General features: G+C 36.0%; 1 protein-coding gene across 6 annotated transcripts in view; it reads right to left on the reverse strand.

Moving 5' to 3' along the window:
- The window catches only part of Clcn3 (chloride voltage-gated channel 3), a 113837-nt gene that overhangs the window by 12530 nt on the left and 87224 nt on the right, over positions 1-14083 (reverse strand). For all 6 annotated transcript variants that reach the window (XM_023700103.1, XM_023700102.1, XM_004640240.3 and 3 more), the window contains 7 exons: positions 13459-13646; positions 12188-12310; positions 10436-10642; positions 9280-9360; positions 7371-7916; positions 4548-4734; positions 1012-1410 (listed from right to left, as the gene is read on the reverse strand). In XM_023700103.1, the coding sequence (XP_023555871.1) occupies positions 1012-1410; positions 4548-4734; positions 7371-7916; positions 9280-9360; positions 10436-10642; positions 12188-12310; positions 13459-13646 (1731 nt within the window). The remainder of the gene's footprint in view (positions 1-1011; positions 1411-4547; positions 4735-7370; positions 7917-9279; positions 9361-10435; positions 10643-12187; positions 12311-13458; positions 13647-14083) is intronic.

The following is a 14083-nucleotide window of genomic DNA, read 5'->3' on the forward strand; positions in this document are numbered from 1 at the left end:
TCAAAACAACACAGTCAGGCATGTTGTGACAGGGTTAACATTTCCAATGGCACATCCTGATGTCACATATACTTAAAGTATCCTGATTCTCTTTAACCAGCATTATTTCATCTCCAATGCCAATATTCTCTCTCAAGACAGTGACAACACTTCAAAAAATATATCTATTGTCAATGGGAATATGATTATTAATTTTTGCACTTCTCTCTTTTATAAACTCATCTTCTAAATTTCTATGTAAATTCAAAATTTTTTTTCTTTCTCTTTGGCTGGTTGTAAAACCTAAAGCATAGGATTTATGTTCTTTCCTGACTAGATTGGCAATAATGGCTCAGAAGCTGAATACATCAAAGTCTGACAACACACTCTGTCTTCTCTAGCAAGCAATACTCGCTTAACCTAATGAAACTTTTGGAATGATGGGATCACTAATCTTTGAAAATTCTTCCTATTCTGTAGGCTTTTCCTAAGCTGATTAAGACATTCTCCTCAGAATCCTTTCTGTATTCCTCTCCTGCAAGCTGAGCTTCCACTGTGACTTGAGAAAAACTCCCACCTCCTACACTATCTTCCTTCCTCACATGGCACAAGAATTCTGTTTCAGTCCTCCAGCAATGACCATAGAGGTGAGCTAGAGATGTCAGGCTCACAAGAACAACCTTTGGGGAGGAGCCAAACATCTGGCTTTCCAGCTCAGAGTCGTATACAAAAAACTGGGCAATAAAAAGGTATGTCCTCAGGAATCTAACCTTTAACACCACTGAGCATTGAGAGAAGATTCCGATTGTATTAAAGATTAAGTCTTACTGGCCTTCTCACTGATATCATTTAAACTGAAATGAAAAATAATACACTGAGGTATAATTTCGTTTCTCAGACCAGCCTTTAAAGGACATAAATTAACAGCCCTTGCTCCTGAAAACTTAGCCAATTAAACTTTATTGCTTTCTTTTCTTCCAAACATCTATTTGTGTGTGTGTGTGTGTGTGTGTGTATTTTTAGAAAGGATACCTATTGCAATTGTCAAGTCTCTTCTGAGGGCAAATCCCACTAATCTCTGAGATTCTTTTGACATTATGACAGGAAAGCCATTGTAGCTGGTTTCATTAATCATGTTCTCTATGTCATCCACAGTCATATTGTCCTGTGTCAAGACGGCTAATGGAGGATCATTCCTTCGAGGTCTCATGACATCAGCAGCCAGGGTGGTATGAGTGAATTCTTCTTTTGCATCCAAGAAAGGGTATCCATTTAAACGGATGTGTGCTTCATAGATGCCTTCTCTACCAAAGGCATCTCCAACCCATTTACTGGTCATTACTGCAGCCATAAGAGGAACAATGTATTCCAAGCCTCCAGTAAGCTCAAAAACAATAACCACTAGGGAAACAGTCATCCTTGTCACACCACCTGAAAAAAAAAGGCACCGCTGGTCAGGAAGGATTGGATCTTGGCTATAACACTCTAATGCTAAGCAGATGAATGTGAAACTGTAGACAGAACTTAGTGAAATGCATTATCAAAAACTACCACTTTCTTAGGACAGTAATTGCTACATCCAACAAGACCCAGAGAAACACCAAAGTTCTTTTTTTATACCACAGAAGGCCATTCACCTACTATTTCAAAACATGATTTACAGAATCACAGCTGACCAACTAAAACAATGTTGCCAGTTTGGTTTATTCTTGTAGGAAAGACAAACTCAGATAAAAATTTATTATTAATTCTTAAAAAAATTTAATTGCACATATCATGTCTAACGTGACAGTTTACAAATTAAATATATATAAGTAAAATATCTAATAAAATTCTCTCCTTTTCATGAGTAAAAACATTTGATGCTCTCTGATTTACATTACCAGTGTAACTCCATCCCCCTCTCAAGATAATTCATATATTCACTGACACAGATCATCACTCTCAGCTGATGCTTCCCCAATACATATCTGTTATTGCCTCTGTCCCATATTTCAAATTATGCAGGCTCAATTTTATTCTTATGTCTTACTTTTCAACTATAAAAAGACCTGGGTGACACACTGTCACAGAAAATACAATGTACTTTAAAAACAGAACTTTTTCCCTCAAAGATATCTTCATTCCAAGATATCTTTCCTGATCCCAACTCCTGACACCACATCCTCCCTAACAGTCTCCGTGATCATTCTGGTCTCATCCTTTTACTCTGTCCTAATGTTTACGCTGTCACCTAGCTCTACCTGATTTCCTCTGCAAAACAGCAACGGTCAGGTCCTCTGCTCAGATCTGCACTATTACCAGCTTAGTCCACTGAAGACCTTGTGGCTGAATTTGAGTACCCTTTCATCTTACATCCTTGACTCTAGACCCCACTACTTTTAGCCCACTGTATGAGCCATGCTCCCAGGTCAATCTTTCCTAAGTCCCACTTTCACCATGCTGTTCCTCTGCTGACAAACTTAATAGGGCTTCCCAGTTTGTACTGTATTAGGCTTGTATTAGGCTTCCTCTCTATTTTCTTAACATTAAATTAGAAGGGTAGAGAGAACCTACTATATGTTATGCATCCATTCTCTGCCAAGCATGTCCTAGTTTACAAAGGCCTTTAAAATATTTTTAAAATGTAAGCACTTATTTTACTAAGCACTATGCTAATTATTTATCTCATGTAATTCTGAAAATAATCATGAGATGGTTATTTCCATTTCATAGATGAGAAAATCAAAAACCAAAAATGTAAAAGAACTTTCTCAAAGTCAGCAAGCTAATTAAAAAAAAAAAAAAAAAGTGAAGCCAGGAATCTGTCAAAAATCTGACCAATTCCAAATAGAAATTCTGACATAAGTTTGGTTGTTTTTCTTTTTATAATCTATCTCTTAAACTACTTCAACTTTGTCCCAAAATGTACTCTGTACTTAATATGATCAGTTTCTTCAAAGTCCCATGAATACTAAGTTATTTGTGAACCCAATTCCCTTCTCTTCACAATATAATCTTCAACAAGGCCCTCTTTTCTCTAAAATCCACTAATCTTTCGAAATAAAGCTCAGGCTGAATTCCATCCCCAGAAATGCCTCTCAGAGTAACCATAATTTGCTTTCCTCACAACACTTCTGATCAGGTCTTTGGGAAGGAACTGCAAGACAGGTACTAAAAGTATTAAAGATCTAGTAAGCCTTTAATACCTTATGTACTGGAATGTCCCACAGATCTGTATGCTAAGTGTGACAGCTCAGGAACAAATATGATTTGAACTCTTTAATGTTAGAGATGGTATTAGAAATTGGGAGCCAATGACCCTAAAGTGAAGATTTCAGGTGGGAGATTTTGATGCTGTCATCAATATGTCCATAATTCAGGCTGAAATGAAACAAGCCTTAATGAAAGAACTGTGTGTTGATAAGACAATTGTTGATCAGCATCCGTTCTTTTAAAAGAGGCTATATTAAAAGATAAACCTTGACTCAAGCTTTAGAAGAATGCAGATGACTTTGATGGGCAATGGAAAATCATAATATGTGGCCTTAAAAGTATAAAAGTAAAGCTCATGTTCTACCATTCTTGAATTACTTCAATTTTTTTTTTAAACCTGGAACTGAACTCACACCTGCATGCCAGGCAGGTGCTGTGTCGCACCGGCCCAACAATTCAGTTTTTGTCTAGATCCCTGCAGCAGACTCTTAGGCACCACGTATAGTGACTGCTCAGTATTGTTTTCTCAGTGTTAGTCCTCTCTCTCCAAACCTGACTTGAGGAAAGGCCCAGATTTTATACTTTTTTGAAGCACTCACTGTACCCAGAGTAGTGCTAAAAAGAAAATGGAGATAAAATACTTAATGAAAATGATTCTGCCCTACACTTCCATTTGATATTATACTTCTGAAGATCAATAACTGTATCATTGTGACTCACTGTACTGAAATAAAACATCAAATATAATTAAATATAACCAAAGTATAGCTGATATTTTAAATATAAAATGAAATAACTATTTTCTGTGCCAAAGAAGATTTGATAAACTCTTAAGTGCTTCAGCAGATATTTTGCTTTTCTTTTCACGAAACTGAAGTCACTATTTCTTTGCTACAAATACATCTTAAGTAGAAGAGCACTGATAAATCTTTTTCTATGGCTAACAGTAAATTAATGCAGAGCTCAAAACACCATTGTGAAGCTTTGTTATAATACTAACTGTAGAACTTTATAATCTTAATTGTTATAGATAAGCCAAAATCCTCAACAATGAAAAAAAAAAAAAATCTCTTTGGAAAAGATTCAAATTAAGCTTTTGTTGTACTGTGACAGTATCTGTCATGAAGTAATTATGTAATATTATAACTATGCTCACTACATAGTTATAATATTGTACAACAAGTAAAATGAAAACCAGCATATGCTGTAAAATATAGAGCACTGCTCTTTCTTTCTGTTGATGTATTCCCTCCCTCCATCCTGCACCGTCCTCCCAGCAACTCACTCACAAATTAAACACAAGCATAATATTACTGGCTATTTTTCTCTCAGACTTACAAACATGTACACACAAGCAGACACAATGATGTTACCTAAGCATGCAGCAGCACCAACCATGGCATAAAGGCCGGGTGTAATGCAATCAGCCCCGACCTCGCACCACTCCTTAAAGATAAACCAGTCGTGGTGATAGTAGGCAAGTTGTTCCACTGCAATCCCCACAATCCTTCCTGCAATCGCTCCAATGGCCATGCTGGGGATGAATAAGCCTGAGGGAACCTATAACAATAAGCAAACTCTTAGGCAGAGATCTCCTAATTATATGTTCAAAGCCTCCAGCCTATGAGTCCAACACTTTTGATTCTTTTCATATTTTATCTATATATCAAAACCTAGTGCAAATACAACAAAATCTTATTAATAGTACCTTAGTAATTTCACCAATTTAGTTACAAAGTAACAAACCATATTTTCTAAGACAAAGAAAAAATCCTTCAATGATTCTTTTATCTCAGGGACTCATTCATTTCAGATATTTAAGACTAGAACATAATTTTCACTAGTTCATGGTGAAATGAGGATAAAAAGGATAATATGAAGTAATTTTCATAAAATTAAGTCAGTTCAGTTTAATGCACTATACTTAAATCAAAGATTATGTCCACAAACATATTAACAAATGACAGATCAGATGCTATTCCTAAGTGATATAATGTAAGGTAGGCAATCCTAGTCAGAGTTTCCCACTATCTGAGTGGAACATATATACAAATCAACTTGAAAGAGAAAAATATTTACTGATTTGAATTTAAACAGGATAACAGGAATAGTAAATGGCTCAGGCAAAATTATTTAAGACTACTGAAAAACTAAATCACAAGCTGAGCACAAACTGATGATAACTTCGAATACACTGGGGCTTTTAAGGGGATACTATATGAGGAAAACACAATCTCTTAACAATGACGATTTCTCAGCCAGAGCCTGTGACTTCATAAAAGTGTTGGCAACTGCCTCCAGCCTATTTACATATTGTTAGTGTTACTCAACTATCATTGCTTCAGTGTTACACTTGTTTCTGTTAATGAGAAAGTTGGGACTGAATAAAAGAACTAAGTGTAGCTTTAAGAGCTTCAACTTGCTTTTCTAAAGAACTATAGACATAATAATGTAAAGAACAAGTAATGCTGACATATGCTTCCACATATATATCACTGATAGTTACATGAGGGATGTTGGAGTTACTGACAAATCACTAATCAATGAACATTATTCTCACTCAAGTCTAAGACAAGCAACAGCCCACAGTAAAAGGCCTTGAATTCTTAGTGAAAAGACACCTCTTATAAAGTACGTCCTTCAAAGCTAAAACCCTATAGTGGAATGGCAGGCAAGTTCCCTAAAGATATCTATCTATATCCTAATTCCCAGAACCTGTGAATATATTAAGTTACATGGCAAGGAGGAAGGAAAGTCCAGGATGTTCAATCAACTGACCTTAAAATATGATATTATTCTTAGGTGAGTAGGCCAGAAGTAACCACCAGGCTAATTTTGTGGCTTTTTGTTGTTATTTTATGCAAGAGGGATTTAGAAGAGTTAGGATCATAGTGATAAGGAAAGATTCGATCAGCCACTGTTGGCTTTGAAGACTCAAGGACATGTGCCAAGAAATGCAGGCAGCTTCTAGAAACTAAAGCAAAAGCCAGACCTTCCTATAGCCACCAGAATGCCAGTGAATACCTTGACTGTTGACCAAAGAGACCTACTGACTTCAGAGTTTTGAAACTAAATTTATGTGGTTTTAAGGCACAGAGTTTATAGAAATTTGTCACAGCAACAATGGAAAACTAACAGAAGTGGTTTTAAAACAATTATGATCCAGCACTCAGGAGGCTGAGGCAAGAGGATCTGCATGAATATTGTATAGTGAAGCCCTGTTTTTAAAAAAAAAATGAATTCTCTGACACTCCTCTAAGAATATGTCCCTCTGCCTAAACCTAGGTGGGTCTGTGTCACTGCCTCAGCGAACAAAACAAATCGACATCATATTTTGTGACTTCAGCTAGTTTGCAAACATCCCTTTTGGGACACTTGCTTTTGTAACCTTACAGTACTATGTATGAAATTCAAATGCTGTCAGGCTACTGTTCGGGAAAAAACAGAGAGCAAGACGCGTCCCAGGAGCCCAAAAGTTTGGCTTCAACTGTCTGAATCTTCTCAGCCCTGGTGCTGAAAATATGAATGAAAAAGTCTTTAAGATGACCAGGCCTAGCCATGTCTGATAATACCTGTGTAAGAGGTGCCCCCAAGCCTCATGTGCTCACAGGGCAGGCTTCTTGGAGGAGAATGAATCATGGCTGTATGAAACTGGACTAGTCCACTGATGGGTTTACAGCTCAGTGCGACGCTGGGAGCTGAAGCTGATGGGAAGGGCTGGGTCACGGGGTGTATGGTCTGCAAGTAGAGAGCCTTCCTGCTCCCTTGAGCCCTCTGCCTCCAGCCTGCCCTGCAATGAACTGTTGCTCCTGTGCCAACCCACCCTGCCTTGGGGCACAGTGAATACAGACTGAAATCTATACAACTGTGATCAAAAATAAACTATCCTCCTTTAAGTTGTGGATGTTGGACTATTTTTTCTCAGCAACAAAAGATAGCACAAGAAAAAATGTCCAGCTAAGCTCTTCCTAAAAGGGTTGATCCTGTATCAGAAACATCTTATGCTGCCAAGTTTTGGGGTGGTTTGTTACACAGTAACAAGTAACAGCCATCTAAAATCAAAATATGAGTCCTCTTTCAGCTTTCATTCATTAAACAGTTACCTTTAGGTAAGAATTTTACTTGTTATTCCACATACAAATTTTGAATACGCCATGATTACTTTGCTATCACCATATGACGTCAGTAACACTTACCTTGATGCCAAAGGTGAATACTGTCATTATGATTTTAAATACGAGTGCTAAGCACAACTGCCATATAGCTGAATAGACTCCAACACCCGCTGGGCGATCAGGAATATCGTCAACAATTTTACTCGCATTCATGTCATTTCTGTAGTCACAAAGAGAAGAGGATTCCAGGGGACCACAGTCTGTAAAAAGCTCTTTAATCAGTTCACTGGTGTTGAGCCGAGTATATGGATTAGGGAAGGCTATCACAGCAGTAATGGCTGCAACAATAATGACTTCAAGAACAGGATACTTTCCAAACTTGGTGGATTTGCGTCGACGACACCAGGCAATATTTGCCCTAATAAAAAATGCTCCCCAAAGCCCTCCAAATACCCCAAGGAGAATAAAAGGAAACAGTTCAAAAAGGTACCATGGTGTATGATACTCCACATAAAAAAGGACCAGACGGCTGTTCCCAAATGGATTGATGGATCTCAAAACAAAAGCAGCCACTAAAGCAGCAAAAAATGATCTCCATAAAGTTTTTAGAGGAAAATAATAGCTAACCTAAAAAAGAGGAAAATGAAAATAAATGCTATCATCTTATAAGCTGTTTCTGATATAACATGAATGTTAAATAAATCTTTAAATTTTACTCAGGCTAGCTCTAAATTCTGCTTTAGTTACAAGTTACACACTTTAATTAAAGATGATATCCTGTTATCTTAACAGCCACATCATTATAAATTCACAATAACTGGTAATAAATTTTTAATTATTTAGAATACCTAACACTGTTTTCTTTTTTCTATTTTTTTGTACTGGGAATCAAACTCAGGACCTTGAGCTTGTCAGCCAGGTGTTATGCCACTTAATTACAGCCCTGGTCTCACTGTTTTATTTTCAAAAAGAGTTTCACATCCCAAATTTCACTCATGATAATTAAAAATAAATATATAGCCTACAACGCGTGTTAGCGCATAAAGATTTGCCTCTTCTCTCTCTCTCTCTCTCTCTCTCTCTCTCTCTCTCTCTCTCTCTCACACACACACACACACACACACACACACACACACACACACAAAAACTTAGATTAGAAGACTAAAGTAAATTTAAAAACATTTCCAGTCTGTTTTTTTTGTGGAACCAGGCTTTGAACTCAGGCCCTTATGCTTACCAGGGATGCGCTTACTCTACTGAGCTATCTCCCTGGCCCCCAGTCATAATTTTGTGTAAAAACATAAAAAGAAAATTTTAGGTACCAATAAGAAGAAAAAATCAGGGACCGGCTAAATAACTCAGCAGATTAAAGCACCTGCAAGCAGGCACAGGGGCCAGGGTCCAATCCCCAGGCCTGCTGTGCTAACCCCGCACCCGGGGCACACTGAGAGGGCAACTGAGACTGGGCATGGTGGCACGCAACTGTAATCCCAGCTCTTGGAAGGCTGTGAACAGGCAGATCACTACAAGTCCGATCTAGTAGTGAGACCCTGAGCACCCTGTAGACCTTTCCCTAAAATACAAAAATCAAAATATTCTACAATTACCATAAACATCAATAACTGTTTAAGAACAAAAAAAAATTTTAAAGCTAATTTAAAAGTTAATTTAAAACTGTAAAATACAGACTATAATTTAGCAAACAGGAATAGACTGCTTTAAACGTCTATCACGTCAAATTCACATCTTTTAAATAGTTAAAGAAAGTTCAACTTTTGTCATCAATATTTACACACTAACATAATGAAGAAAACATAACATGTACTACATGTGTTAACATGTATATTACTTACCTTTTATATAAGAACAGTCAAAAAATTTCTAAAAAGACTCTGTACCTATGACATCAGCCATAAAACGTAAACATAAGCCAAAATCTCTCTGTCATGGTAATTCCATATAATCTTAATTGCTGCACTTCTCTACCTACCTCCTCCAGGCTAAAGAGAACTCCTCCAATCGGTGCCCCAAAAGCCACAGAAACACCTGCAGCTGAGGCAGCTGATAGCACCTAGAAAGCAAATGTGGGTTACTTCCTATTTTCTTAAAAACTCAAATATCTGCAATAAAAACTCGTATGAATTTTATTTTTTCCAAATGCCTTTTCTAAATTTAACTTACATGTCTTCCTTCCCCAAAGGGGAAATACTCATTTCTTCTGAAAATAAAACATTTTTTTCTCTTATGCTTGAATTGAAAGCTCATTTACACATTCATTATTCAGTCAAAAGGCTCTGTGCCATTTATGCTAATTTATGAGGACGCTGTAAAGAAGAGAAGTAATGCATACAGACAACTTTCACTCTGCGTTTGTGCAGTCAAGAGGAAAGACAGGAACTGGGAAGGGGGAAGGAGACAGACTGATTTACTTGTAAATACATCATTTCTTCAGATTTTTCTCCATTAATACTTATTCTAAGTCCTAATAAGACATTGAGCCTATTAACAGCTTCTCCATATTTTTACTAAGCCCTCAGTTTGAAAGTCTACTCGAAGGTCTCATGCTGGCACATAAAATTGGTAAAGGAAATTGTCTTAAAACAGCAGAATAAAGACTTCTTATATTCTGTTTAAAGTGAATTTCTTTATTTAAGCTTCAGGAAGTCCTAAAGGCCTCCAGCACTTCCTAAGGTGCTTTGAAATCTTTTTACACATATGCGCCAGCGCTGGATATTACAGCCAGGAGGAAACCCAGCAATTAAATTTCAAGCCCTGGAGGTACACTAATGCTGAGAAGAAAGAGTAAAAACAATGCTATGTTTAGAAAACACTTCACAAGAGGAAATGTGTAAGGCAAAGTGAAAGCAAATACAGATCTTGTGAAATTTAACTGAACTCCAGCAGACATGAGCTAATCTACCTATGTAGTCTGAACTCTTGCACAAGGGTAACTCGGCAGTGCTGTGGATGGACTATAAAAAGATGTTACTCAGGAAAGGGAAAAACAAACTAATTTTAAAAATTTAATCTGAATACAGATTTTATCCAAAACGAGAGTAAAATATCTTTACATAATGAAAATCTTCAATCTCATCAAGTCTATATAACAGATATTTTTCTATCACATGAACTACAAAAACACTTACCTCCCTTTTTTTAGCTTCATTTGTGCTATACTTTGGAAAGAGGTAGGAAAAGATATTTCCACAGCAACAAGCAACATGTACCAGGGGACCTTCTTTTCCTAAACTCAAACCTGATGCCACGGCAAGTACTAAAGTGATGGTTTTAATCATTAAAGTCCATTTTCCCAAGTAACCTCTGATGATGAATCCACTCAAAATAGTTTTAATCTACAAAAGAAATGATTATGGGAGCTTAATTTTCTTTTAAGACATTCGAGATTTTAATTTAAAATATTTTTGTTTTACTCACAAAATAACCTTGTAAATTATGATACAGTAATTCACAGTGATTTTTTTCAAGTAAGTTTTTAAGATTATTTTATTATGCTAAATATAACAGAGATGTGTCTTATCCTAATTCTCAAGCAAGGACAGAAGGCAACATTATCTTATGAACAAATAAAAAAAACAGGCCATGTTAAAATAAATACTGATTTAATTATAAGGACTATACAGTAATTATATAATCAAGAAAGGACTAATTTGAATAATCCCACCGTAGAAATATGCATAACATATTTAGATTCATTTTAGACACACTGTCAAAAATAAAAACATTATGCCTTCTCAGAGAACTTTACTATATATGGAACATTTATGTTCATATCAAGAAAGATTAATAACAACGGTACACAATAAGTGCATGACTGTTCCTTACTAAAGAATTCTCAAATAGTACTGGCTTTAAAATTACTATAATTGGGCTGGTGAGATGGCTCGGTGGTCTGGAGCACCTACTTAGAACAAGCTAAGCTAAGCAGGGCACAGGGACCGCGGTTCAATGCCCGGTACCACATGCCAGGGAGCCCTGCCCCCTGGTGGGCTGAGCTGGCCACACACACAAAATAAATAAATAAATAAATACATACATACATACATACATACATTAAAAGATGAGTTTAAAAAAAAATTACTATAATTTAGTTAAAAAGAAATTCTTTAGGAAAATCCTGATACAGAAAAATACAAAAGGCGAAGAAGTGGGTTCAAGTCTAATACCCCTTCAAATTGCTGTTGATGAATAAAACCTGAAAGTCTGTTTCATTGACATTTTGCGATACAGCATTTTTCTCAGTCTTTCCCTTTTAGAATATTTATTAATGAATCTCTAATCAAAAAATAGGCAGAGAATTAATATCAGGGTCACACAAGCTTATGTATCACATGGCTTCTCTTATGAAAAACCCAAAGCATAAGTAAGGAACACAATAAAAAACAGTACATTAATTTTTCTCAAAGGTGAAGGGGCTCAAGAGATGGAGAGAACAAGGAAGGAAGGGAGAGAAAAGGGATTTTAAAAATGTGTTGTGTACATATGCCAACCTCACACAAGAAATGTAAACAGTTTATACTACAAATATGTACTAATAAAAATGAATACACATAAAACCAAGCAAATATTCAGGGTTGTACAGTAAAACATCAGTTAATCCTTCAAAGAACTTGAAGCCACAACACATTTTCTAGGTTTTTTATGCTTAACTAAGCTTTCTGATAATCTGTCTAATGATATGCTAAATTAGTTGTGGGGAGAAAAAAAAAATCCTAGTAAATGACATGATTATGACAAAAAAAATTTCAATGTCTACATTCAGTTTATACTTTTGAGATTCTTTTTTTCATATCACAAAATAACCTACTTTCCAAAAAGTGTCCTTTCCTCTAAGCACAAAAAGCACCATAACAATTGCTGTTTAATGATACACGACTTACCTCTGGGATTCCAGAGCCACATGCATAGGGGGCAAAAACTTTTACCAGGGAAACTGCAAGGAAGGCAAAACTCAAGGCCCAGAAGATATACATTATATAATTCATGATGTAAGAACCAGGACCCTAAAAAGCAAAAGCAGTTCCAGAAGGTGAACTTAATTTACAGTCCACTTGTAACCCAAGGGCTTGCCACATGAGAAATTTAGGTTAAAAATAAAAGATTTTTTTTTTCCAGACAAAGTCTGGCTATTTTGTCCAGGCTAGCGTTAACTCTTGGGCTCAAATGTTCTTCTTAGCTTCTAAGTGATTCTTAAAGTCTTGTCACCAAGATTCATTTATCTCATTTAAAAAAAAAAATTCCTGAAAACAGCTGGCAGTGACAATTAGAAAGAAAACTCAAATTTCATTCTGCTACAATTCTTCTGAAATGAAGAATTTATTTCTAAAGAGAAGAATTTATTGACTAAATTAATTTCAGTCAAGTCAGATGCAAATCAGCATAATCCACATCTCACTAGCAAATATCTTTTTTTTAGCTCAAAAGTTCAGCTATAACAAAAAATTTTACATATATCCATACTGAATAGATAGATGTTACTCTTAGGATGTTCTTCACAACAGAACATCTTTTAAGTGTTATAAAAATCTCAATTTCTTCAAGGTAAGAAGAAAGCCTTCTACTTAGGCTTAGTTTACTGAATTTTTTAACTTTTACTATCATACTTCATATTTTCTAATATTAGTTATGTAATATGTTAAACATTTTTCCTTTTTTACAGTACTGACAAACAAACCCAGGGCATTTCCACTGAGCTACATCCTCAGCCCTTTAAAAATTCTTTTATTTTAGACAGGTGTGGTAGCATACACCTGTAATTCCAGCACTCTGGACGCTGAGGCAGGATAGCTGTGAGTTCTAGACCATACTGTGCTATATAGCAAGACCCTGTCTCAAAACTGAGTAAATAAATAAATAAAATTCTGTGAAAGAGAATCTCACTAAGTCTCCCGGGCTGGGCCAAGACTTGCAATCCTCCAGCCTGTGCTGCACACAGTGCTGAGACTACAGAAGTGTGCCACCATGGGTGTTAACTGCTTTAATAATGTTCTATTAAGTTTATAAATATAACTAATGGCTATCACTTTTTTCTACCATATTTCATAATAAATAAATCTGTATCCTAACCTAGATAACTCATATATATTCTATAACTAAATGGATGGGAGATACTTTTCTGAACCAATGATAATTCATTTAGAGCAACACTTACCTCCGCTTGACCTATAATTAATTCTGCCCATGTTTTCCACTGTGGACACTTATCCCTCTCTTCAAATGTTGTTTCATTAGATCTCCAACAACACTGTTCATGGTTATACCACAATGCACTAAGGCAAATGCCTTCCTTTAAGTCAGTCATCCAATCAGCAGCAATATCTATTAATCCAGCCAATGCTCCTATAAAATGTTGGAGATGGGTTTTTTTTTTTAAAAAAAAGTCCATTTTCTAGAAGCTGTAAACTGTCTAATTAAGAGATCAATGGCAGAAAGGCTCACTTAGGGACTATTAAATGACATCAACATTTTAAAATTTTGCTTAGATATACACATAGATTATTTTTAAAAAGTGATTATTCCTTTAAATTCCTATTCTTTGTTTACAATTAAAATCACATCATTCAAACTAATAAGTCTGGCTATTTTTTTATCCTTAAAAAAGGTTTAAATGGGGGCAGGGGAAATGGCTCAGTGAAGTGCTTCCCTGGCAAGCGCAAGGCCCTGAGTTCAATCCCCGGTTCCGCAAAAAAAAAAAAAAAAAAAAAAGGGTTTAAAGGATACTGAAACATCTTCAAACTATAGCTACTTGGCAGGCAGTTCAAAAAATCTAGCTATTG

Source organism: Octodon degus, unplaced genomic scaffold, assembly GCF_000260255.1.
Source record: "Octodon degus isolate 3935 unplaced genomic scaffold, OctDeg1.0 scaffold00121, whole genome shotgun sequence".
NCBI lineage: Eukaryota > Metazoa > Chordata > Mammalia > Rodentia > Octodontidae > Octodon > Octodon degus.